Source organism: Tetrahymena thermophila, assembly GCF_000189635.1.
Source record: "Tetrahymena thermophila SB210 genomic scaffold scf_8254813, whole genome shotgun sequence".
Classification (NCBI taxonomy): Eukaryota; Ciliophora; class Oligohymenophorea; order Hymenostomatida; family Tetrahymenidae; genus Tetrahymena; species Tetrahymena thermophila.
In genome coordinates, this window is record NW_002476569.1 from 176,448 (window position 1) to 203,856 (window position 27,409).

Consider the following 27,409-nt stretch of genomic DNA (forward strand, 5'->3'; position numbering starts at 1 on the left):
TATAATTTGTAAGAAATTAAAAGTATTTAATTTAATTTAAAGTTGTTTACTCCAAATTAATTTATAATAAATAGTTCAGATTTTCTGTCTACATCAATTATTTTAAAAGTAACAATTTACTCTTTACTAATAAATTTTTTTATCAATTAAATCTTTATTTTTTCATCCATTAATTAATTTTTTTAAACCATCAAATAATTTTTAAAATATTTCTTAAAATTAAGATAAAATATTAACAACCACACTAATTATTTGAAAAAATAAGATAACATAATTAAATTAATAGGAATTAGCTGATAAATTAAAAAGACATTCAATTGTAAATTATCTGCTACAAAAATCTATTATTGGTTATATAAGCTATCCATTAATTTGGACTGACTAATGTTTTATAATTTATAAGAATTTAAAAGTATTTACTTAAATTAAAATTTAAGTTTGTCTGTCTATCTGTCTACTTCAAATTAATTTATAATAAATATTGCAGATTTTCTGTCTACATCAATTATTTTAAATATTAATAATTTTTCTTTACTAATAAATTTTGTTTATCAATTAATAATTCTTTATTTGTTTTCCTACATTAATTGATGTGTTTAAACCATCAAATAATTTTTATTAAATATTTCTTAAAAATAAGATAAAATATTAACAACAACAAAGACTCTAAATTTTGAAAAAATGTATCATAATTAAATCAATAGGAATTAATAGATAAATTAAGTAAGATAAAAAGATATTTGATTGTAAATAAATCATCTCCTAGAAAAATCTAATTAATTTTAATATAAAAGATTTTTTGAATTTTTCAAATCAATTCTGATATTTATTTCTATGAAAACTTTTATACAATAAAAAATTAGATTAAGCAAAAATTCTTTTATATAAAATGGATTGGATTGGATTTGATGATAATTTGCTATTCAAAAGTAAGTAATTTGATTGATTGACACTTTGAAATTAATTAATAATCAAATTAAAGAGAAAAAATAAATTAGATAAAAAGTATAAAAAGTATAAAAAGAAATGATATAGTTTGGCTCGAAATAATAGACATAACCTTAAATTGAAAATATCTTTGAGATGCTAAAAAAAAATAAACTAACCCATTTAGAAATATTTAAAGATACTATTTAATCAAAGCAAATTTACCTTAATTTTAAAAAATTAGAGTGCTTAACTATGGCGGTTTTTGATAAAAATGAAAATATTAAAAAAAAAATAGAGATTTTTGTTAATGAAATGTCAAATAATATTTGCATAGAAAAACTAATAAAAGTTACTAAATTAATCAAGAACTTTTTTAGAACAGATTTTGTTTTATAAATGATTAATTCCTACTTTTTAGATGATGAAAAATTATTTTATGTTATAGAATACGAATTTTTTGATTATTCAACTGATTAAATAAATAAAATATCTTAATAAAAAATTCCCACTATAAACTAAAATACTTAATTGAAGGATTATTTATATAAAATATTTGAACATCACATATAAATGATCAATCCAGCCATGTAGAAAATTCATGTTTAATATTGGTTTGAAAAATAGGATTACTGTTTTGTCTTCTAAAAATAGCCAAATTAGCATTTTAAAGTAAAAATAAAGTTATTTGGTTCGTATTTACTTGATGAAATTTTTTTTGTCAACTAAAATATAAATAAAAATCAAATGATGGACTGGCCAATATATTTTTAAAAGCAAGAACTTGACTTTGAAATAAAACAAGAAAATTTACTCAACGAAATTAAAAAATATTAACCAATTATCTATGAATAGCATAGAGAAATATTTTAGTAAATTATCTAAGAAAAAAAGCAAATAACAATATTTAAACCAACTATTTTCATGGAAGATTAGAGTTATTTTGCTTTTAGCGTAAGCGAAGGTGATGAGAAATATTAATTGGTTGTTGAAAAATATTAAAGTGAATAAGAAGCTTAATTAAACTATGAAAAAATTAACTAATTAATAAATTTGTTGAGCAATTTTTAAATAGAATCAGCTATTAAGAAATGTGTATTAATTCATAACAAATAAGGAATTTACATTGTTAAATAATAAAATGATAAAATTTATAATTTAGATTATAATATTGTCCATGAATTGATTAAATCTACTTTCATACCAATTTTTACCTAAGATGATTAGTTGAAAGCTATCTTTCTATAATAACAAAATAGATTTGAATTTCATTTAAAATTAATTAAGCAATTGCTAAATTATTCTAAAGACCTAATACAAATCGGCATTCCCCCTTAAAATTTAAAGCTAACTGAAATAACATCGATAATAATTGAGGATAATAATTACGAGCCTTCTTAGTTTAATGATGATCCTTAATCTTACTAGATAATGTGTGAGCTCTATTCAAAATTAGTCCTTGAATGCTTGAATAAAAGTGAAATTTGTCAGAGAAATATACAATTTGATTAACATTTTAATGGAAAAAATTTTAACTAAAAATAAATTTAATCTAATAACTTAACTAAATTAATTGAAAATTATTATTAGAATTTGAAAAACAATGAAACAGAAAGTAGTTAATAAATATTAAATAAATTAAATTAATTCTTTGATTTAGCGTTAAAAATAAAATAAATGAATGATAAATTGAAAACACATACTTTTCTTCTATCTGAAAAGAATATAGGCGAATATTGCTTATTAAATTCATTTAATTTGTTTAAAATTATGGATGTGATATAATTTTTGAAAGAAAATTAAAATATTGAATTTTGTTCACAAATTTAATTTAATTTAAAGGAATAATTGTTTAAATCTATTTAGCCAATTTTTTAATATCAAGGAAATTAAATTTCTGAGAAGATAAGATAACTTTTAATCGATAACCTTTTCCATTTGCATGAAAATTGCTTTAGTTGTTAAAAAGTAGAACATATTAAATAAATAATTTTCGAATAAACAAATGACATCAACTTATAATATATAAAGTAACTACAAAATAGAAGCCCTTTTTAAATAGCTTTTTCAAATAGCCTGGATAGCTTCAGTTGCATAGACAGAAAAGATAAATTTGTTTAAATAATTGAAAGATACTTTGATGAAATTCTTTCATAAGAATTAGGAGAAATATTCAACGATACATGTTTTTGCTATAAAGATATTAAAATTCAAAATTATTTGACTAGAAATTTACCAAACTTAAAGAAAATATAATATTCCATCAGTTAATATAATACTTGTTAACTATTTTAAAAAGAGTTAGATTAATAAGTTGACTTATTTGATCTTAAAAATAAGAAATAAGTGGTTGAATTTTAAATTAACGTAGTTTAAAATGATCTTTTAATAGTATTCAACTAGCTTAAAAATAACGGCTAAAATATAAATACATTAAAATTAAAGACTAGCAATCCTTTCAATAGTGAATTTAAAGTTAATTTATTTTATAAGTTAAAATATCTTGTCTCTTATCAACACTAATGATTTCATATTGTTTTATATTTTAAAATTAATAAATAAATAAATACTTTTGATTTAAAATGTTATTTTAATGATTAAAAAATTAATTTATTTATTTATTAATATCAATTATAAAATGAGATAAAAATAAATTTCTATCTGTTTGTTTTTCCTTATTTTTTCTAATAAATATTTTAAAAGACTAAAAACTCTGTCTGCTATTACTTAATATAAACTGAAAGTTTATTATAAAAAAAATTGATTAAAATAAAATAATTATATACAATCAAAAATAAATAAATACTGTTTAATCTCTAAACCTCTTACTATGCCGATTCCAGTATTTTGTACCGAGGTATGGTATTTAATTTATAAAAATTTTAAATAAATAAATAGATAGATAGATAGATAAATTATTTATTTTTACAATTTATATGTAAAATAATGAATGTTTGTTTATTCTTATAAAATATTTAATAATTTATTTTTTCAATTTATAGTGAAAATAATATTTATCCTTATAAAATATTTAAGCATTTTTAAAAAATTATAAATTTCAATAATATAAAAATTAATTCTTTCTTGTGATTGCTTAATTTTATTTAATTTCAAATATCTTATAGATCATAAATTATTTGAGGAATATAATTTTTAGAGTAATCTTTGAAACACTTTTCAAGAGCCTTTAAAGACAGAACATATGATTGGAATTCATTTAATGGTATTTACTCAGGTTCAGATAATAAAGACATTATTATGCTGTTGGTGTTATTAAATATAAAGCCTTTAAACATCCTTGCCATTAATATTTTTGATAAAGTTAAATTTTTTGAATATGACTTAACGCTAAAAATAATATGTGAATTTATTTCCTCTTCAGCTAAAAATAAATCTTGCAGATGATAATAACATTGGATATAGAATGTGCTTGTGAAATTTATTTTTATTCCTTTTTATTTCTATATTTTATTTATGTTTTTATGAATTTTGTAATACTCTTAGCATAAATTATTATCACAGAACGCTTCTTAATTCTATTAGCTGATATCAATATAATTAAGACCATCATTTAAAGTAATTTCAATATCTTAAGTCAATTCCAAATCTACCTGAGATAATTATTAGTTAACAACTTTTAATTAACTATTATCTTTTTAAATAATTACTTTGAGGTTTAACTCCTTGTTAATAATCAAGTACAAATACATGATAAAGTAGATTGAATTAAATACTATTATTATCATATTGTTGATAGAAAATATATTTTAATTAAAATTTTTATCGCTTTTAATTTCTCTTAAAGTTTTCACTCCTGCAAAAACCATAAAAATAGTTAATCTACTTACTTAAGACAAAAAATTAGCAATCTGCATTTACTTTTATCTGTATAGAGTATCTTCAAAAACGATATTATTATGTAAAATATTCAATATTATGGATATATGAGTATACCCTGTTTAAACTTTTTTGAAGAAGTAAAGAATAAAAATATATTAAAAAGCCATGATAATAAAATTGTAATATATTAATCTTATTCCGTGTTAGTCTTCTAAGTAAGAGAACGAAATTAATGTTAAATGAAAAGTAAAGATGCCAATAAAATTTTTAGCTAATTTGTAACCAATTTATTATTTCATCCATATCGAGAAATATGATATTTATAAGAAGTAAAATATAACTTGAGCCAAGTAAAAGTAGTAAGCAAAAAATCTATAATTTAATTCTATTTCTTCATTTTAAAGCAACTTTAGGTAAAAAAAGAATATGAACTAAATAATATTTTGAATAACTCCTCTAGAAACAACAAATCTAAAAGCCATGCAGATTAAACTTGATTAGCATATATATTTAGCAAATACAGCGTAAATCCAACCTAAATTTAATAGATCAAACACTAAATAAGTTAATTTTTCTCTATCTGTCTAAATTAACCCTGAAATTATAATGATTAGTTTATCCAATGTAAACAAAACCCAGAAAGTAATTGCATAAGAAATTTCACCGCAATAGTAGAATTTAATACTTAATACGATATTTATTATATCAGAAATATACAGCAATCCTAAAAGTGCAATAAACCATATTCTAGTTTTATCTAATTCTACATAAAATTAAGCGTCCATAATTATTATTTAATCTTTACTTGTGAATAAATATTTATTAATAAATTTTTTTAAATAAATAAATAATATAAAAACTTGATTTTAATATATTGTTTGTTTTTATCCAATTGACATAGACGCAGATAATAATAATAATAATACAACTTAAGAAGCTTTCAGATTACAGATAGATTGATCAAATTAAAATAGTCAATATTTAATTAATTTTCTATTAGACTATTTAATTAAGTAAATAAGTGTCTACAATAAATATTAAAATATGTTATATTCTGTTTTGTAAAAACTTATAAAAAAAGAATATTTAGAAATTTTTTTTTTGTTACTGCTTATTAATCAAAGGATTTTTAATAAATCAAACATAATTGTTAAATTTCATGCATATACTATATATTTATTAAAATAAGTAAGTAAATAAATAAATCAGTATGTAAGTAGTTAAAATTTAACATTAAAAATGTATTTCACAAAAAATAATTAATATTGTATTATTTAGATAATCAACTAACCATTTATAAAACTTTATGATAAAAATAAATTGTGATAGCAAAATGAATTATATTTTAGAATTCAATTTTATTGAGTATTTTGTTGATCAAAGTTGATCTTCCTAAATAAAATACATTTGGCTAAGAAAGAATTAGGCTTTGTTTTTAGAATTCTGACAGATATTTAATCAATTAAAATTATAACCATTATTCCTGCAAACCAAAGAAGAATCCAAATTTGAGATTAATAAGTATTAATTTTTAGTAAATCTAAAGTTATGAAAACAGCTAAAGAAATTGCGATTACTTCAAAGAAAATGACTATAAACATTGAGCCACATCTACAATTTATAATGTGTTTAGTGCAGCATAAAAAAGCAATTATTTTTATTATCAAAGGAATTGAAAAGGTCAGCAACCAATATAATACCATTCCTATGAGGAATTCAACGATTAAATAATCATTCATTGTATTTTACTTGTCGTAATTATAACTAAAAGCTTTGAAAAAATAAATTGCAAAGCTAAAAAATTAATTATTACATGTCTGATTCTATGATTATTATCAAAGTTTTTAAAAGAATAATTACCTGCTTATGTTAGTTGATATCCATAGTATTTAATCTATGCCTTTTAATATATTTACTAGTTCGAATCGGTTTAGTTATTTTGTGTCAATTATTCATTCTAAATTATTAATTACTAAATCCTATTATTTAAAGAATTTCTATGGCTTAAACGTAATTAGTTCTACTAATTTGCTTATTAAGTATTGATTGGAGGTGATAAGCTAATTGATTATGCTTCTAAACAAAAAATTGGCTACTCTACATTCATTTGTTGACATTCTACTTTTTATGCATTTTCTAAAGCCGCATCATCTCTTGGAGCTTAGAAATTATGAGCTTATTAAATAGGATAGCCAACCATTAATTAGATTGGTGAACCATCATTCATTACATTTTAAATAATGGAGCTCTTTTTGATATTTGTTTAGGTAGAACAAACAAGATTATTTTTATATTTTTATGAAATATTAATCCATGTATATTATAAAATCGATACAAATAACAAATTCAGGACAGATATGACTATACATGCAGTTTATTCATCTGAATTTACTTCATTTTTATTAGTGCAATCATTTTATACCTTGTGAGGATCTTAATCTTATTAGCATTTAAGGCATGTGTTAGAGTTTTTATCAAAAGTAATACACATGTTTTATGGACAATTAGATTGACTCTAACTCTATTTATTTTCAAGAGATTGCAAAGAACGTTAAATTCTGCTTAAATCTTTAAAACTATTGTCTGCAGAGCAGAAGTTTTTAACAAAAAATGAGCAGATTAGGATAAAATAATAGATTTTCATAGTTTTTTTAATTTATTGCTTTTTTATTAATTTAAAACTATCTAAATTATTTTGTTATGTCTATCCTTAATATTATGACTAAATAATAAGTAATTAAGTAATTAATAAGTAAATTATTTGCCTGGTGAAAAACCTATTCCTAACATTTTCAAACAAAATATTAAATAGCAATTACTTAATTTTTATTAGTATGACTTATTTAATTAAACAAATAGCTATTTGTTTAATATGTCAAAGCTTTTTATGCTTTTCTCTCAGAAATTTTAGCATAATAAACTAACTCTATTTATAAAATATTTAATATTAAAATCAGTCTCACAATTATTTAAATAAAATAAAATTCTAATATTTTTAACAAAATAATTTTAATTAATACTTTTTTAAATATTTGATTGTTTAAAATAAGTAAAAAATATTTATTTAATTATTCAAATTTAAAATGAATTTCTTTTAATTATTTTAAAGAATTATTTAATTATATTGAATTATTTTAAATTCCTTTGTAAAAATATTATTAAAATATCTCTAACTTTTTAATTTGTAATTTGTTTTGTTTTTGCATTTTGAGAATAAAATATTTTACAATTCATTTTATTATTATTTTTGTAAAATAAATCATTAATTAAAATCTTCAAATATATTTAAATAAATTTTATTTATTTATTTAATTTTTTATTTATTTATTGCTTATTATCTTTTAAGTTTTCTAAAAAATTCTTAAAAGTTGTTTGTATCATTTATAAACATTTTTAATCACTTGTTTTATAATAAAACTTTATACTGTAAATCATCGTTTATTCACTAAAACTAGTTCCAAAAGGCAAATAAGTTAGCAATTCACAAAAGTAAAAATTTTGCATTCGATTAATGACTACTTTTGGATTAAATTTTTTTAAAATGTTTGATATTCAAAATAATATAAAAATATAATAGTACCGTAATTTCTCGATAAAAAAATCAGTCCTAAATCAGAGAACAAAGTCAAAAAATTTAGAGAATTTGATAACCAAAATTATTTAAATAATCTTAGCTCTATAAGAGTGAGGTAACACATTAATAAGAAATAGCCATTAATTAGCTCATGATAATTGTTTAGAATTTTTAATTATATTTTATTTATTTAAAAAAAATAATTTTAAGTAATTAAAAATGCTTATTTTTTTGTTTGATTTTAATAATATTTTATTCTGTATAATATAAAATAAAAAGAATCAACTTTGATTAGAAGATTATTAGGGAAATGAATTTTATATTAAACTATCTTTAATGCCATATGAATGTTTTGAGACAAATAATACATGGTCATATTGTTGAAAACTTATTATTATGAAATTGTTAGCTATGGAATTAATCTATTAAGAAACAAACAAAATTTAACAAAGTAGAATCATAGAATGATAATAAATACAAGGTTAGTAATAAACAGCCTGATTTATGTATAGAAGAATTTAATTTTATTATCAATAAAGCTGATTGTATATATATTTAATTAAAGATTTAAATTGAATAACTGACTATTTGACTGATTGACTGGTTGACTACTCCTACTTTTACTTTGGATTAAACTAAAAATATTTCAATAAATTTTTTATTCTCTCTATAGAATCAACAGGAATACTCAAAGTTGACTTATAAATAATGAGGAGTAGAAAAAGTACAGATGAAAAGAGAGATTCTTCTACTGGTTTAGCTAATTACACTGAACAAAACAGAAAGATTATGTTTGATATTTCGCCTAGAAAAAAAAAAAGATCTTCGATTGATTAAAAAGAAGTCAATGGATCTCCAACAGAAAACAATAACAAAAGAATTGGTTTACTTCAACCCTTGAAGCTGTTATAAGAGTAAATATAAAAGAGATAGCAGAAAGTTTAAGAAAGCATTGAGGAACACAAAAAGATAACTTCATCTAACTAAATATTAAAATCTTCATAAAAAATAGCTGGAAATGATAAATCGATGAACTAAACGAATCAATTTTTTGGCTCAAAGTTCGAAAATACATTCAGAAATTTATAAAAATCACCAAATAATAATTAAAATGCAGCTTTAAAAATCAGTCCTCCTACTTCTTCTTTCAAGCTGGGAATAATATCACCACCTAAAAATTAAACTTCTACTATTGAGACAGACTCCATTATGTCTAGAAATGATTTAGGCAATAGTAAACATGAAATTAAAAGCAAAAAGACTAAAAAATTACAGAACATATTCAGAGTAATAACTATGATGAACAAAAAGATGAAGATTAAAAAGAAAGACAAAGACACTGTATTTTTCAATAGATACATCAAAGAATATGAACATGTTGACACATATTTTAATGTTAAGCAAGTATTTTAGTAACTGAATCCTCTCAATAAACCTACTCCTTCTATTGTTAAGAGAGGTGATGATTTAGGAGATAAGAAGGATATCAAGAATAAGGATTACTCTAAGGAAATAAATGATCCTTTTGAAAATTAAGCTTAGCTTATAGAAGAGAATGAAGATGATAAAAGCAATTCTTCTAGCGAAGAAGAAGACGAAGATACAAAAATAAATGAAAAACATAATTCTTAAAAAGGTGAGAAAAGTTCTTCATTAAACTCGAAGTCATAGTCATAACCTTAAGGAATGTCTCTTTTGAAAAGGCTTTTTTAGAAGAATAATAATTAGGCTCCTTAGAATAATTTTAAAAATAACTCTGAGTCACGATTTGCTTAAAAGAAAGCAATGAAAAAAGTAGATTTAGAAGAATTAAATACACAAAAATTGATGAAGTTACTGCAAAGTTTGTAAAATTCTTATTAAATAGAGGATATTAAAGTGAAAGAAGATGAAGAAGAGAATTAAGACGATTTATTTTATGATAGCTTGCACAAATAGTTGATTAAAGCTTTAAGTTAAGAACCGAATGGACATGAAAAAAGCAATAATTAATTAAACTTTTGGTAAGAAAGAGAGATTGAAACGATAAATTTCTAGATCAAAAAGGCTCACGAGCACAATAGGAAGGTAAGTGACATGAGAAATTCGTATAATTAAAGTTTGATTGAGAATAAATACTTAGAGTTTAAAAAGAAATCAGATCAAGCATTGAAGCTACTGAAAAAAGGAGGATACAAAATTTATAGGTCTAAACTAAAACAAATAGAAGAAGAAGAAAAAATGAATAGGCATATCATGGAAACAATTGAGAGATTTGAGCAATTCAATTAAAAAATAAAGTATAAGCCGATGCATCATTAGCATTTTTCTCATAAATCAATTAACTCATAGAAATAAATATCTGCTGTTTTAGATAATCAAACAGAAATTAAAAAGAAGAGTCATATGGTTGCAGATAAAATGATGTAGGAATTCATGTCAAAAAATAGAAAAAGCATAGTTTGTTCATCATTACCATATAGCATTAGTTAAAGTAAGACTTAAAATTTTAACAAAGGTTAAACATTAAATTTTAGTAAAACCATCTAATTTCCCAAAGAAAATAATAACTCAATTTAGAAAAATGAAGTTAGTTTTTAGTTAAATAAAGAAAACTTACCTCTTATTGATAAGAGACGCTCAAGCTTAACCAGCGATTAAAGCAAGTTAAGCAGTCAGTATTCAATTTGCTAATCTAAAGTTAATCCGAGGAAAACGATTGGTTTTAAAGATTTGCAACAGAGCCCTAGTTTCTCAAAGCGATCGATTGATTCAAAGATAACCTAAAAAAGCATATAAGAAATATATTTAACTGAATAAAAAATAACAATTGATGAAAAAGAAGCAAAATAACCTGAAGAACACTTAAAAGGAGTGGGAACCTTAGACTTTAATCTGATTAATTCATAAATTAAAGACGATTATATTTTATAAAATAAAAGAGATAGTTTTCATTCTAAGATATAGAGTCCATCTTCAAAAGAAAAGAAAAGCTCTAATAAAACAATTTAATTTAAAGAAAATATTTAGAATAATAATAATATGTTTTTATCCACTAATCTTTCGCCTACAATTAATAAGACACATCACAATCATAGTAAAAGCCTTTAACAAAATTCTTCTCCATTTAACAAATAAAGCAATCTTAAAAAAACGAATAGCTTCGCAATAAATAATTCTCCTTTAAACTAAAATTAAAAGCAAATGAACTTTTCAACTTTAAGTAATAAAAATTCTTCTAATAACTAAACCCATAAAAGAAGAAACACAATAATGAATGTATTTGCCCTCAATAAAAAATAATCATCAAATGCTAGCTAATTTAGTAATCAGCAAAGCCCAAAAATTAATAAAGTGAATGAAGAAAATATGCCTTTGATAAGCTCTTTTGGTTAGTAGAGTCCTAAGTTTGTTTAAATAGAAAATATTAAGCAACAAGAAGACACTGTATAGTTATTAAGAAGAAGAAGCAGCACTTAACATAAAACTGTAATCATATCTAGTCCTTCTTAAATACAAAGGAAAGTAAAAAGAACAAACACTGTGCACTTCTAAGAAAATGACTCAGATTCACCTAAGGTTAGCAATTTTTCTAAGGAATTGAATGCTTATAAACTGTAAGAATAGTTAAAATATTCACCTTAAGTGGTCAAAGCTAAATCTCTTATAAGTTAAATATTTAAAAGGCCTGAAAAATTGCAAATAGCACAAATAAAAGAAAAAGAATTTTTCCCCTAGCTTGATTTTTACAGATAAAAAAGTTTCCAAAATTTAGAAGACACTTATCATTAAAACCATTAATCATTCTGCACAGCAGTTGAAAAAAGAAACAAGCGTATTTAAAATCAATACAGTCTTCTTAAGTAGAAAGTTGTGGGAAACTCACAATCATTATCTGAAACTCCCACGAGTAGCTCTAATTTTTATAATTCTACAAGTCATAGTTAGAATTAAAAATCTAATTAGCCCTCAACTTTTTACTCATCAAAGTCACCCCTCATTCTGTTGAAAGATCATTTGAGAAAAGTGTCTGCATTCTAACAAAAGTATTCAAACAAAGTGCAAACTCTTCTATATGACCTAGATTTTGCCTAAGAAGAAAATACCTTTGTGAAAGGCCAAATGATTAGAACTGTGAATGATTCTTGTAAATCTTACGAATAAATAACTAGTTAAATCTCTCCTCAACTTGAATGCATACGCGATTTATTTGAGTAATCAACTCAAGATACAAAAAACAAAAAACCATTCATTTAAAAAGCAACCATTTAAAAAAAAAAAATCTGATTATATTTCAATTTTACTAATATAAATCATTTAAAATAATTTATATTTTAGCTATTAATTACATTATATTTGTTTAATTAAAATAAAATAATTTATATTTTAGCTATTTATTACATTATATTTGTTTAATTAAAACAATCAAATTCAATATTAAAAATTAATTGCAAAAAATATTATTTTAAAACAAAAATTATTTCTTACAACAAATTTCATATTCAAAGATTGAAAAAAAAAAATTATTTAGAATTAATAAAGATTTATTTTGTCCTTAAAAATTAGCAACAATCAATTTGAAATGATAAAAGAGTTAAAACTCTAAATTCTGACAAATTTAAAAAGGTAGTAAATTAATTAAATCTAATATACATTTCAATTTCTAATACAAGTTAAATTTCTCTTCAAATTGAATGCAATTTATTTAAGCAATCAACTAATAATACAAAACATAAAAATCATTAATTTAAAAAAAGGCTATTTAAAAAAAATCTGAGCATTTTTCAATCAAACTCATTTATTTTTTATGCTTTAGTTATATTATTATTTAAATTAAAGTAACATTTTTTTAAATTCAATAGTAAAAATTAATTTCTTTAATTAAATATGATTTTAAAACATTGATTATCTATTGTTACAAATCTATTATTATCAAATTTGATTTACAAAAACTGATATAAAATATTATTTAGTATTAATGAGGATTTATTTTTTTCTCAAATATTAGCTACCTACAATAAAATCGAAATAGTAAAAATAATTAAAACTCTAAATTCTCACAAACTTGAATAGCAATAAATTAGATCTAATATGCATTTCACATTTTAAATAAATAAAATATTAATTATTTAAAAAATGAAATTATCTATTTATTTATCTTTTATAAAAAATATATTTTTAGTTTATCTATTTTATATTTTGAGAGTATTTATTTATTCTCATTTCTAACCAGCTTATTATCAAAATTATATAGAAGTTAATATGAAATTTTTGTTGACATTTATTATATCTAATTAGTAGTTAACATATTGAAAATTAAATTATTGGTTTATTCGATTGGTCCTTCCTTCGCTCAAAGAGCAGAGTTATCCAAGGATTCAGGATTTCCATCATAAAACTCTTTTTAATAGTTTACATTTGAATTTATTTATATTGGATTAAAGCTGCTCTAGATATTATTTTAGTTAGAAACTGTATCCATACTGACATTTTTATTCTCAATATCCATTTTCTTACTAGTTTAGCTGCTTTGAGGGGAAGTCACGCTTAGTTCTTAGCTCTTTGATCTCAGTTTTGAAACTTAGCTTAGGTCAATGTAAGAACAAAGATCTCCAACTTTCCAAATAATTTGTTTCTTTTCAAAAATATTAATATTTATGTCAGCAAAGTACTATGATATTATTTTTTCATATTTATTGAGGTGGTGCTTATTTATGAAGAATAGCCCAAGTGAAATCAGAGGGATAAAGAAAAAACAAGAGAAATATGGCCAGCTCAAATCCCAAAAATTGTATACCTTGACTGTGCTGTCAGATTTAGTTACTTAAACATTCACAATAATGCCTACTATAAATAAAGTAAACGCCATAATAGCACAGAAGATTTAGAGAGCAAAAATAATTCTATTGATCAGGAAACGATGACACATATCTTCAATCTCATCTATAACTTCTAAAATTTCCTTCATTTCAATCTTCTATTTTACCCAATCCTTTTCATAATACTTCCTTTGTATAGTTTCTCTGTTAAACTATCCTTTTACTCTACTACGACCAATAATGAATTTAAAATACCCTTTATCCTTCAAAAGTTACTCCATTTCTTCTTATCAAATATTTATTTACTTATTTATTCCTTTTCTATTTATGAAAATTTATCAAGCTAATATTTGACATCTATAAATTACCTATTGCTTTGTAAACTTCGGTTTTTTGTTTGCTTTCTTGCTTGCTTGCTAGTTTGTTTTGTTATATTATACTTTTCTAATTCTGATAATATTGCTTTAATTTCTAACTTTAATTTTTTTACTGTTTGCTGATCTATTCCTTTCTTTGCTAATCAATTTATTAATAAGTTTCTGTTGTGTATGCGTATTCAATTTCTAAAAAATATAGATTAAATAAATATATGTAAGAAACTCTTTAATTAAAAATAGAGTTTTTTTAATTATTTACTTACTTACTAATATTTAGATATAAAAATAGATCAACCTTATGAATAATTCATTTACTAATTAATTCTAAATTTAACTATGTCAATCAATCATTCATTTTTCTTTATTTCTTTGTTTCTATCTATCTCTATCTATCTTTATTTTTTAGATTCATAAATTGATTTATTAATTTATAAATTTCCATTTTGTAGCATTCTAATTGATAATTTATCTATTTATTATATTTTTTCATCTATTTGTAGACTAAATATTAACTTGCTAGATGTTGATTTGATTAATTTATTTATTTATTTACCAATTATTTATCCAATAAATAATTTTTAAATTACTAAATCAATTTAGTTATCGTAGATAATATTTAGTATGCCGATTTATAAATGAATATGCATTCATTTAACAATTTTTGCATTTTACATGATTATGTATGTATTTTTTATTAAGAGTTTTATTCATTTTTCATATTACTAATTCACAAATGAATTAATTAATTAATGGATTATTGATTATTTTTTTTTATTACTTTATTAAGAAAAAGAATTTTTATAGAAACGAATTCATAACTCAAACGTAAATATTGGCAAGAATTAATTATTTATTTGATAAGTAAACAAAAATTGATATAATTAAATTAATTAATTAGGATATTAGTTATAAAGCAATTTAAGTAATTAGGTAGTTAACGAAATATGGTAGACGTAGTATATCTTTAAATAGATGGTTCTCTTCATGAAGGAGGAGGTTAGGTATATAAGTTATTAGTACATTTTATTTGGTATTGAATCATTATCGTGAAATTTAATTAGATAATCAGATCAAGCATGGCTCTTAGCAATATCTTATAAAAGCCTATTCAATTAAAAAATATAAGAGTTAACCGACCAAATCCTGGATTGAATAATTAGCTTATGGGAGCTGTAAAAGATAATTACAAAATCATTTGAATATTACAATAAATTATATTTTTAGATTAAATTGATGAGAGAAATCTCTAAAGCATAGGTAGTAGGTGATAAATAAAAATCATTGAAGATCACTTATGAACCTTAGATGAAAATTAAAAGCGGTATATAAAATAATCAAAAATTAGGTTGAAATAACTAAATAGTTAGTGTTTTATATACAGGAAATTATGCAGGAGGATCTTAGAGTGCAGCTGCCATAAGTCTCATGGTTTAATCTTTAATTCCTACTATGATTTTTGGAAAAGCCTAGTCAACTATTAAACTTTAGGTAGAATATTAAAATTTATATATCAAATAAAGATATGCTTGCATTCCTCTACTAATTTAATAGACTCTTTTAAAACTAACAAATTAGTAAACAAAAAAGAGATAAAATCTTAATTTAATTTAAATTAATTAATAATATTTGCAAAAAAAATAGACATTTAACAATATTATAATTACACTTTTACAATTTCTAAATAATGTTTTTATTTATAAAAATTATTTTAGGGTGGTAGTGATGTAAACAAATCTCCTCCATTTGAAACAATACAAAGAATTCTAAAGCCACTTTTAGAAAAAATGGGAATTCATTTTAATTACAATTTAATCACAGAAGGTTACTACCCAAGAGGTGGTGGATAGATTTAATTAGAAGTATAGCCAATTGCTGATTACATAAAGCCTATTACTATAACAAAACGCACTGTTATAAATAAAATTTATTTGCAATTTATTTTGACTGAAACATGTGAAAAAGCTTAAAAAGATTATTTTAGACCTTTGAGTAAGAAAATTAAATTTATTTAATGAATTGAATGTTAAAGTGGTGTTAAAAAAGCAAACTTAAATTATTAAAAACAGAAAAAGACATAATAAGCTTCTTAGTAAGTAAATAGCCTGGAATTAAAGAGGAAGATATTGAATTTGAAGTAGATGTAAAGCAAATAAAAAACAAAAAATATAAAGAATGTTACTCTATTGTTGCTCATGCATATGGATCTGAAGATAATTATTTTGCTTTTTCTTTTTACAATGATGATGATCTAAAAGTCGAAGTAATTATTTTATTAATACTAATAATATTAAATGATGTTTTTACTAGGATGCATCACAAAAAGTTTATGAAAACTTTGTTAAAGAACTTTCAGAAGGAGGCTGTTTAGATGAATACCATTAAGACTAAGTAATACTTTTATTTATTTATTTATTTATATTTTAACTTTAATTTTTTTTGTTAAAGTTATTATTGTACATGGCATTAGCTAATGGAGAGTCTCAAATTAGAGTAAACCCAGCTATCACAGATCACTCTTTAGCTTGCTTTTACGTACTTAAAGAATTTATCCCAGAAGTAAAAATTGATGTAATTGATGAAGAAGTAGCTGGTCTTAGATCTAAAATTATCAAAATTGTAGGAGTAGGTTTTAAAAACGAATGAACAAGTTTTAAATTAAACTTGCTAAAATAAATTAATAAAAATATTTATTTATTTATAAAAAAAAATTAACATAAATAAAGATATATTTATAATAATTTTGGTTTTTATATTCAATAAACTTTAAATTGTATAATAAAACAAACAAATTGAATGCTACATGTAAAATAAATTAATTAATAATAAACCTCTATACTTATATAATATATAGCCTCTTAGCATATAATTTCCATAAGAGGATTTATTTATATTTTTAATTGAGCTAGAAAGGGTTTTTTTGGTTATATTTTTTTTAAAAAAACTCAAATAAATTTTTTAGAAATAACTCACTTATTTAAAAAATTAGATTTGAAATAATGAATGTAAGAATTAATATTTAAAAAGTAAATAAATCTATTTTATGAGAATTATATAAAAATATCAATTTATTTATTGAAGAATATATTAGCAAAAATAATAATTATTGATAGATTAACAAAACAATGAATGAGTACAAATTTCAAATAGAAATTACAAATAAAAATAAATAATAATTTAAATGGATTTATATAAAATTTTTTTAGCTTTTTGTTATTTATTCATTTTAATCCTGCTTGGTGCAATGCTTTAAAGCCATCGTGAGCAATTATAATATTTTTAATTCCAAGAGTGTTTAATAGAGTGATGGCCATTTTAGATCTGGCTCCGCTCTAACAGTAGATGTAAACTTCTTTGTCTTTTGGTAACTCATGAACTCTAGATCCTAATTCAGCAAGTGGGATAGTTTAAGCAGTATGTCCCTTGCCCTAATCTGTTTCACTTTTGTTTCTCACATCAACAACAAAGTTTTAAGGGTTATTAGCAATTTAAGTGAATTATTCAGCATTCAAAATTTTACTTGTGTTGATTTTTATGTTACCACTATTTTTTATTGCTTAGAAACCTCCATCAACGAATCCAATAATATGATCGAAACCAATTCTCATTAATCTTTTAGCTGCTTCTTCTTCTTAGCCAGGTTCGGTTAAGAGAATAAGAGGGGTTTTAGGATCGATTAAAGTACCAACCCAGACGGCAAATGGAGTATTCAAACCTATATTTATAGATCCATCTATATAACCTTCGTCTATTGAGTTCCTGCAGTCTAACACAAGTCCTTTAGCTTCAGCTTAAATTTATTATAAATTTTCTGGCTTTATGGCATTAAAGTTATTGATCTTTGCATCTTCTAAGTTAGCATAGCCAGTTTTATTCAAACCAGCATCATAGAAGAAATATTAAGGAGGTTTAGGCAATTCGTGAGTGACAACCTAAATGAATTAATCACGACTCATGGGCTACAAAGCATAATTTTTCTTCTTTTGAGTTCCAATATCGCACATATGGCCCTTTCCAATATTCTTACCACATGCTGAACCAGCACCGTGAGATGGGAAGACAATTACATTATCAGGTAAAGGTAATAATTTATTTTTTATACTATCAAAAAGCATACCAGCAAGGTCTTTTTCAGTAATTTATCCAGATTTAACTGCTAAATCAGGTCTGCCAACTTCTCCTAAGAAGAGAGTATCACCAGTATAGACTGAGTGAGGTTAATTTTTGCTGTCTTTAAGTAAAAAGCAAGAACTTTCTGTTGTGTGACCAGGAGTATGTAAAACCTTTAAAAATTATATGAAAAACATTTAATAAATATTTCTTATATTAAATTTGTAAAGTTTGTCATAAAAAATTGTTTCTAAGTTTTAATAGTGTGAAAATAATTTTATTTACTTGAAGTTTAATGTTTCCTAATTAGATTTCTTCACCGTCTTTAGCAACATGGATATCATATAAGGCTTGTGCTCCAGGGCCATAAATAATCTTTGCACCAGTTTTATTAGCCAAACTGATATGTCCTGAGACAAAATCAGCATGGAAGTGGGATTCTAAAATGTATTTGATTTTAGCTCCTCTTCTGGCAGCTAAATCTGTGTATGGCTTTGTTTCTCTCAAAGGATCAATGCTGTTTTTTTAAAAAAAGAGAGTTGTTATTTAGAATTTCTACTATTAAAATTTATTTTAGAAAAGTTATTTATATCTTACATAGCAGCTTCACCATTGGATTCAATATAGTAAGTATAGGAGGCAAGACATCCAGTGAATAGTTACTCCACGTAAAAGTCGTTGTGCTCAATTACTGTAGTGGTATTTTAGCTTTCATTAGATTTAGGAGCTTATTTAGTATTTGCAGAGCATGCTGTTTAAGTTGAAAACTTAAATGAAGGATTGCATTACAAATTAATTTTGTTTAATTTGCTAAGCTAGCTTAAGCATTTTATGTTTCTTGTGCAAATGGATTGTTCTAGTTTGCTAGTGATTTGCTTTAAAAATGCAGTGTTTTTCAAGAAAGTAAACTTTTGAATCATTTTTATCTAATTAATTATTGGTAAATTTATGTTTGGCTATCAAATTATATTTATTTATTTTATGTTTATCTGATAAAAAGATAATTTATACTGATTTTATTTAATAGAATTGTTTGTTAATTATTTATAGGACTTTCTTCAAAGATTTTTATATAATTGTCACGATTCTGGAAATAAATTTCCATCGTCATTTTAAAGGCAGACAAATATAAGGCTGACCCTAAAAAATAATCCATAAAATTTCTAAATTTTTATAGTAAAAACAAAAGAAATCGAAATATAAATTTATTTTTTAAATATTTTAATTTTAATTGATAATATTATTCTAAAAAAGTTATTATAAAAATTTTAATGAAAATTTATTTATTATTTTGGTTGTTTCTTTGCATCATTAATAAGAAGTTCTAAATTAAATTGTATATTTGTTGTGATTCTGGAAATTAATTTCTTTCGTCATTCTTAAAAAACTAAAAACTAACTATGACCTTAAAAAATGATCTATAAAATTTCTAAAATCGCTTTTTTTAAAAAAAATAGTCTAATCTGTAAATTTTATTTTAAGCAGTATTTTGTCTAGTAATTGGCACATTAACTATTAAGAATTAGCTAAAAGAATTATAATAAAGTCAACTTAGCATTTGTATCATTTGTTTATAACAAGTTGTATCAATTAATAATATATTGAAGAATATTAAATTATAATTTATCTATATAAAATATATCAGATTTAATTGAATCTAGTAATCATTAAATTATATTAAATAAATTGCCTCAAATCATCAATATAAATATTTTTAATTTTAAGTTATAAGTGTTAAATTTGATAATTTTTGTTAGAGTAAGATAAAATATTACAAAAACCTAATTTAATCTTATTTAAATAAAACAATTATTTCAAGTTGGAAATTGAGTAACTTTATTTAATTTTTTCTAAATGCATTTTCTTCAATTATCTAAAGCTATTTGTTTTAATAAAATAGCATTAAAAAAAAATATGATCCATAATATTGTATTTGTTTTTGTATAAATTCATGCTATGACAGTCGAAATTCGAAACGGTTGATTTCATTATTTATTTTGATGATTTTTTTGAATTAATAAATCAATAAACTAAAATGCGTTATTGCTTTAAAAAAATCAAATTTACCTATGAAGAGATGTTAACAAGTTTGATTCATTCACGTAAATACTAAAATAAATAAATAATTATTGATTTCTACTCGAAATTATTTCGTTCTGAAACAATGAAATACTATTTTTATTTTGAATTTGATAAAAAATTGTATGTTTGTCTATTTTACTATGTATAATTTCCATAATAAATATATAATTTATTAACCTATTTGATATTAACTAAATCCATAGTAAAAGTGATTAATAAATATCATTAAATACAAAAAATGTTATGCATCTTTCAAACTTATATTCAAGTAATTCAGCAAATAGATCAGAAATATGCATTTGCTTAAAAAAGTCCTCAGAAATAGTTTGTTACGAATATATTTATTCATAATTTTAAGATTTAGTTTTTTTTTTCCATTTGAGTAAGTTTATGACTTTTTTTAACTTCTTAAAATGGAAGTTCCACCTTATTGTTATGAAAATTTTAAAAAGTAAATCAGATTAATTAAGACCGATTATGAATGATTAGATGTATATATTAATTTACTCTATTATGCTATATAAAATATTTATAAAGATAATTTAACAAAATATACTAAAATGATTTATTTTGACTAAATTTTGCTATCTCATTATTGTAGATTTTTAGATGTAAAACATTAATTGTAATGAAAAATAATGTAATTCATCAATATGAGTCAATAATTCAATTAATCAGAGAATTTATGGTCATTTTTGTGTTATCGTTTTATTAATTTAAAAAAGTTAACAATATATAATTAATTATTATTTATCAACTAGAACTGTCAAAGCTGCATGCATTTTAACCTAAAATGCACCAGAATATTGATTTGGTCCATCAATATGTGACTATGTTTAAAAATTGTTTGCAAATAAAGTTAATTAAATTTTAAATTAATTGAGAATGTTCTGTATTATAGATAGTGGGTTTGTAATAAAATGGGAATAATCTTTTATATGGTTGGTATTAAATTTGTTAATAAATAGCTGTGCTTGTTAGACTATTACTAGTCCGCCCTTTATTATAATAAAATAGAGATAGAAAAAAACTATATTTTAATAAGCAAATTAATAAAATTAAAATAGATTGAAAAAGTAAAAGTAATCAGCGTCTTTTTATTAATTTTATAATAAGAAATGAGAGTTTTATTGTTAAATATAAATTAGAAAAGGAGTCAAGAATTATTTCAAATATATTTATGAATGCTTCAAGAAATATTTCTTTTAGAATTATTTCAGGTATTTTTGTAAGAATTTACAAAAACTATTGATAATTAAATTCCAACCATTTGATGATACAAATTATCAACAATTATAAAATTTTATTTAATAACTTAGTAATTTAATTAGAATCATCAATTTATTTTACCCATAAGATGATTTACATCCTAAAATGAGTAATTTAAAATAAATAAATAAATTATAAAAATTATTAAATACTATCAAATATTTGTCTATACTTCCCTCAAATCACATTCTTTCTTTTTTTCTGTAAATTTCTCTTTCACACAAATGGTAGTAGCGAACTAATTAATATAAATCATTTATGAAATGAACCAAGCTTGGCAAGTTAATTTATTTCAAAAATTATTTATTTAAGAGTGCATTAACGATTTATTAAATTTATGCAAATATTTACTTACTTTTAATTGATTTTTGAAATTTAGTTTTGCTTAATTTTTGATAACCATCTGTAAGTAGTATAAAAATAATAATAAATGAGATTTTTATCACATTTTAAATGGTCAAATTCCATGAACACTATCATCAATATATAAGATAGTGGCTAACCAGTGGGATAAAACATGTAGTATGATTGGTATTAGTTAATCTCTAGAACAATTTTTAAATTAGTCCTCATTCATTCAGATTAATTAATCTGTTAAAATCGTTTGCTTATCAATGTACGAAATTATCTTGTCTTTGAAAAATGTAAATCAGATACTAATAATTAATGTGAAGTTTTTTGTCTGTGCTTACTATATGTATACTCATGCAATTTTATTTAACCAAGTAGCGTTAAAGCAGTAAATGTTTATTCTGAATAAAATTTATTATGTGTTTACTATATTTAATATGGATTTATTAGTCTAATCTAAAAAAGGAGTAATTAATTAGAATGAAACAAAAAGATTAGATAATTAATTAATTAATCAATCTTTGGAATGCAAATAAATAGGATATTTATTAAGATCATATGGCTTATAATTTTCATAGAACTAAATAAATCACACAGATATAACAATCTCAAACAAATAAATAAAGAAAGCAAGCATTGCTAAGTTAAGTAAATAAAAAATTATTTAAATACTCAAGCAAAAAATTTTTTTATTTAATTTTATTTAGCATACCAGAGTACAATTCTGATTTAAGTAAATTTAGAGCCAAGTAAGGCAAACAATTGTTACAATTCAATAAAATTTTGTAAATTTAATCACTTTTAATAAGAGATGTAAAAACATCATGCCATGAGATAGAAATAATTCTTTTGATGGAAAGAAGAGTAATGTTAGTTTATGTTTACCAATTTGTGTTAAATTTGAAACAAAAATTTTTAAATTTAGATGGAATATTTTAGATCTAGATTCTTAATTTATTAGTATTAAAATAAAAGTAAGCTGAGTGAGATAAGTAAAGATTAGTTAGAAATTAACAAAATTCTAAATTAATATTTGGGAAATTTTAATGATAGAAGCGCATACTTTTTTTAGGTAGAATCATAAATTTACCTAATTATTTAATAGTGCATCTAATTTTTTCGAAATTTTATTAATTTACAAATCAAGAATATGCATTATCAAGATTATAATGCTATTTTCACTTTTATCTTTGTTATAGCTTGTTATCAGATATATGTATATCATGTATATAAATAGTATATATATTTCTAATTACATGCATACTTACTTACATAGGACTCTATCAATTTTAAAGAAATCTGCATTTTTAAATAACTAACCAATAAAAGATCAATCAAAACTAATGTCATAAAAAGAATAAATCAAAAATCTCTCAAGTTATTTATTTATTTATTAATCAATTGACTATTCGATCGAACGATAGATCAATCATTCAATCAAATAAATAAATACAAAAAAAGAAATTAAAAAGGATATTTGTGTGAGTGGCACAAAAAGAGCAACAAACAAAACAATTAATATAATTATAACAAAAAAAATACAAATAAAAAAAATCAAATTGAAAACAATCAATTTAATTTTAAACACTCAAAACTTTCATTCATTTTCAACCACCTCTAAATAAATATTTTATTCAAAAATCAATATCTACGAGAGCAATCATACAAGCTGCATTTATAGTTAGCATCAAGCAAGCTTAGTTTAAAATAGCATATTAGGAAGAAACAATAAGAAAGCAAAAAAAACTCTATAAAAGCAAATTTAGTAGTAGCTGCTGATTGTTTTTAGCTTTAAGTTAGTTAGTTAGTAGTATTTAAACCAATTATAAGCAGAAATATATATTTATTAAAAAGCACTAACACATAGATTTTCTATACAAAATTGCAACTAATAAGTAATAATATCAAATGGGAACTTGCACTTCGTAATCTAAAAATTAGAGACTAGTTGAAAAAGCAAAGCGTGCCATTGAAAAAGAGGGCTACACCATTCTAGAAATTAAGGATGGCAAAACAACAGACAAAATTATCCCAAACAAGGTTGTTATAGTTTCCAAAGACAATAAAAAATATGCATTTAAAATCCGCTATTTCTAGAACGAGCTGGACAGTTAGGGTATTTCTGCTTAAGTGGGAATCCTTTGTGATTTAAAACATCCCAATTTTGTCCACTTTTAAAGATATTTTATTCGCAATCATATGTTTTTCTTCTTGATGGATTACTATCCAGTAACTCTTCGTTCTTTGCTCTATGAAAGTAAATCAATAACTCAAGAGCATAAATATCGTTACGCTTTAGAGCTCGTTCAAGGTATCAATTTCGTTCATAGTCAAGGCCATACTCATCGCGAATTAAAGACTCAAAATATAATGATTTCTCCTGAAGACCGTATTATTATTTGCGAATTTGGACTTGAATTCGACTCTGATATACATAAAAAAAAGTAAGAAACTTCAAGCCTATCTGATAAGTGGTATTTAGCACCAGAAATTAACTAAAACACCGAATCAATCTATTACTAGCAATCAAAGCAAACAGACATTTGGGCAATAGGAGTCATAATAGCAGAAATATTCGGATTTAAATATGCGAGCGCTTTATCCTCTAATGAAGAGCTAGAAAGAATTAAGGCATCTCTGAGCTCTCAAGAATATGCAAAATGTCTTGGCGAAATGGATTAAAGTGTACAATCAAAAGTAGTTCAAATGCTCAACTTAAACCCTGATAAAAGAGGAGACATCGCTGACTATCTGCCCTTCTTTGAAGAAAAGTACAATCAATTTAATCAAGGCATGCACCAAAATAATTGAAAACAACATTTGCAAATAGTAGACTTAAATTAATCTTTCCATTATTGTTTTAATTAAATAAATGCTTCAGCACAGCGCAAAGAAATTAGAAATAATAAATAAATATGCATAGAATAATAATAAATTTATATACAAACTTACAAGTAAAAATCTTATATTTTAAAATGGCATTATAACCAACCGATCAATATCATTCCATTACTTTTAACAACAATTAAAAACGAAATCCTTCAAAAAAATATCTATCACTCACTCAATTCACTCCTTTTACTCATTAAAGAAATTTGATGATTTTTTTAATGATTATTATTTAATTGCGAAGAACTCTGTTAGATTTTTGATTTCTAATAATGCATTCAGCATAAACATAATAACTCGCTAGAATTATTAATATAAAATAACAAGATCTTTTTGATCCTTTTAGCATTCTTGAATTAAAATATAATTAATATCTTCTTTCTTTCCAATTTCTTTTCTCTCTCAATAATCGCTTCGCTTTTTGTAGAATTTCAAAGAAGATCAATTAAATAATAAAAGCATAATTCAGCCTATTTTAAAGCAACTCGAAGAATCTCAGAAACAGCATAAAATTTACTACAAAGCAAACAAACAAACAGTGTTCCTTAATATAAAAAATAAATAATTTACCTAGCGTTTACATAAAACTAATTTACTCTTTACAAAAACTAATTTCTATCTATCTATGAATAAATAAATAAATAAATATATCAGCTCAACTATTAAATTAAATTAATAATAAATTAATAATTATTTGTGTAGTCTTTTCCCTTCTCAATATTATTTATCAATCAATGATCGAACTCCAATCAAAGAATATAAATTAATTTGCAATATTAATAAATACTTGTTTTGATTATCTTTTATAAATTGATATTTATTTGAATCCTAATTTAATTTTTTTTAATAAAATACTCCAAAATCTAAAAATAAATTCAAATATTGCTGAATTATTTATTTTTTATCTTATCACTAATTAATTAATTATTCCATCAATACCTATAATTTAATTATTAAAATATCATTTGTGGTTTTAATAAGATAGTTACTATGATTTTATAATATCTTGTTGAGTAATTAATTTAATTTGCGCCTGCCTTTATTAATATAGGACAAATAATATATAATTAATTTTTGGGCATTTCGAAATTATTTTATTTGCAAAAAATTTGTAAAGTAAAAAATATTTGCTTCGTTGAAGATTTTTGAGTCACAAATAAAAATACTCACATTAATTCTTTCATGAATTGATTTGCAAATATTTATTTGTTTAAATATTATTCCCCTTAATATATACATATATAACTATTCTATCTTGATATAATTATCTTTATCACACACACATATATATATATATTCTATCTATAAATTAAAAATTTTATTTACTTGATGGATGGATTGGTTAGCTTTATTATTAAAAAGAATAATTTTGTAAAAATTAATAAATCTTATATATTTTGCTATTTTAGTTTGATTAAAATAAAATAATACATTAACATTTTTTACAATAAGAGGAATAAAAATAAAAACCTACTTAACTAACAAAATATTTATTTGATTAGCAATATAAATATTTAAAAATAGCTAATAATAAGCAAAAGATCACATAAGTTTTATTGTTTATATAATTTTACTAATATTGGTTCAGCATTTTATAATAATATTAATTATTTCTTTTCACACACTTATACTAAATTAGAACATTATATATTCAAGTTACTAATTATACAGACAGAATATTCAAGTTAATTATCTTTAATACCTTGCTATAAATAAATATTGATTAAATTACTTATACTAAATATCATTTAATTAGTTCTATTTACTAATTTAATAAGCAATTTTCTCTTTAAAGAAATAAATAAATAAATCATTAATGATATCACTTGAATTTTATTCTATTTTTTTAATTTAATTGTAAAATCATTTTTTTAATTATTTAACTTTTCTTTAAGATTTAAATAAAAGATTAAAATTCAAAAGTTTAATTATGATAATTTAAATTAATAGCTAAGTTAGTTTACTTTTAAATCTAAAATATTTATTTCCTTGATTAAAAAATAAAATGGTCTATATATAGATCAATTAATATTAACTGTATTAGTTGAACATTCAAAGATGTTAAAGAGGTTGAGAAAATAGGGTATATTCTTAAGGTTAAAATTTTTTTTGATTTCAAACTTTTAAAAAATTTTTTTTCAACTTTATAAATTTCATGTAAAATGAATGATATTTTAATTAATATTTTGGAATAA

At 22.2% G+C, this 27,409-nt stretch overlaps 9 protein-coding genes across 9 annotated transcripts; 5 read left to right on the forward strand and 4 right to left on the reverse strand. All coding sequences in view use genetic code 6, as the record gives it.

The window, feature by feature from the left end:
• Window positions 1-1,500: 1,500 nt before the first annotated feature.
• TTHERM_00361670 (hypothetical protein) lies at window positions 1,501-3,281 on the forward strand (the record flags this gene model as incomplete). The annotated part of the gene is made up of 2 exons (XM_001007377.2): window positions 1,501-3,208; window positions 3,268-3,281. 2 exons carry the CDS (start codon window positions 1,501-1,503, stop codon window positions 3,279-3,281), a joined length of 1,722 nt encoding a protein of 573 aa, XP_001007377.2.
• Window positions 3,282-4,037: 756 nt separating this feature from the next.
• Window positions 4,038-4,637, reverse strand: TTHERM_00361680 (hypothetical protein; the record flags this gene model as incomplete). The annotated part of the gene is made up of 1 exon (XM_001007378.2): window positions 4,038-4,637. The coding sequence occupies one exon, from the start codon at window positions 4,635-4,637 to the stop codon at window positions 4,038-4,040; it is 600 nt and encodes a 199-aa protein (XP_001007378.2).
• A 1,865-nt stretch (window positions 4,638-6,502) lies between these two features.
• On the reverse strand, window positions 6,503-7,411 carry TTHERM_00361690 (hypothetical protein; the record flags this gene model as incomplete). Its single annotated transcript, XM_001007379.2, has 1 exon — window positions 6,503-7,411. The coding sequence occupies one exon, from the start codon at window positions 7,409-7,411 to the stop codon at window positions 6,503-6,505; it is 909 nt and encodes a 302-aa protein (XP_001007379.2).
• Window positions 7,412-9,049: 1,638 nt separating this feature from the next.
• On the forward strand, window positions 9,050-12,607 carry TTHERM_00361700 (hypothetical protein; the record flags this gene model as incomplete). Its single annotated transcript, XM_001007380.1, has 1 exon — window positions 9,050-12,607. One exon carries the CDS (start codon window positions 9,050-9,052, stop codon window positions 12,605-12,607), a length of 3,558 nt encoding a protein of 1,185 aa, XP_001007380.1.
• A 1,066-nt stretch (window positions 12,608-13,673) lies between these two features.
• Window positions 13,674-14,420, reverse strand: TTHERM_00361710 (transmembrane protein, putative; the record flags this gene model as incomplete). Its single annotated transcript, XM_001007381.3, has 1 exon — window positions 13,674-14,420. The coding sequence occupies one exon, from the start codon at window positions 14,418-14,420 to the stop codon at window positions 13,674-13,676; it is 747 nt and encodes a 248-aa protein (XP_001007381.2).
• Window positions 14,421-15,460: 1,040 nt separating this feature from the next.
• On the forward strand, window positions 15,461-17,508 carry TTHERM_00361720 (RNA 3'-terminal phosphate cyclase; the record flags this gene model as incomplete). Its single annotated transcript, XM_001007382.3, has 7 exons — window positions 15,461-15,517; window positions 15,578-15,688; window positions 15,741-15,837; window positions 15,898-16,004; window positions 16,229-16,505; window positions 16,583-16,904; window positions 16,962-17,508. The coding sequence occupies 7 exons, from the start codon at window positions 15,461-15,463 to the stop codon at window positions 17,506-17,508; spliced, it is 1,518 nt and encodes a 505-aa protein (XP_001007382.2).
• Window positions 17,509-17,734: 226 nt separating this feature from the next.
• Window positions 17,735-19,543, reverse strand: TTHERM_00361730 (metallo-beta-lactamase family protein; the record flags this gene model as incomplete). The annotated part of the gene is made up of 3 exons (XM_001007383.3): window positions 17,735-18,796; window positions 18,909-19,140; window positions 19,221-19,543. The coding sequence occupies 3 exons, from the start codon at window positions 19,541-19,543 to the stop codon at window positions 17,735-17,737; spliced, it is 1,617 nt and encodes a 538-aa protein (XP_001007383.1).
• A 3,262-nt stretch (window positions 19,544-22,805) lies between these two features.
• Window positions 22,806-23,053, forward strand: TTHERM_000361739 (hypothetical protein; the record flags this gene model as incomplete). The annotated part of the gene is made up of 2 exons (XM_012795458.1): window positions 22,806-22,973; window positions 23,033-23,053. 2 exons carry the CDS (start codon window positions 22,806-22,808, stop codon window positions 23,051-23,053), a joined length of 189 nt encoding a protein of 62 aa, XP_012650912.1.
• A 1,180-nt stretch (window positions 23,054-24,233) lies between these two features.
• TTHERM_00361740 (kinase domain protein) lies at window positions 24,234-25,136 on the forward strand (the record flags this gene model as incomplete). The annotated part of the gene is made up of 1 exon (XM_001007384.1): window positions 24,234-25,136. One exon carries the CDS (start codon window positions 24,234-24,236, stop codon window positions 25,134-25,136), a length of 903 nt encoding a protein of 300 aa, XP_001007384.1.
• Between the last annotated feature and the right edge of the window lie 2,273 nt (window positions 25,137-27,409).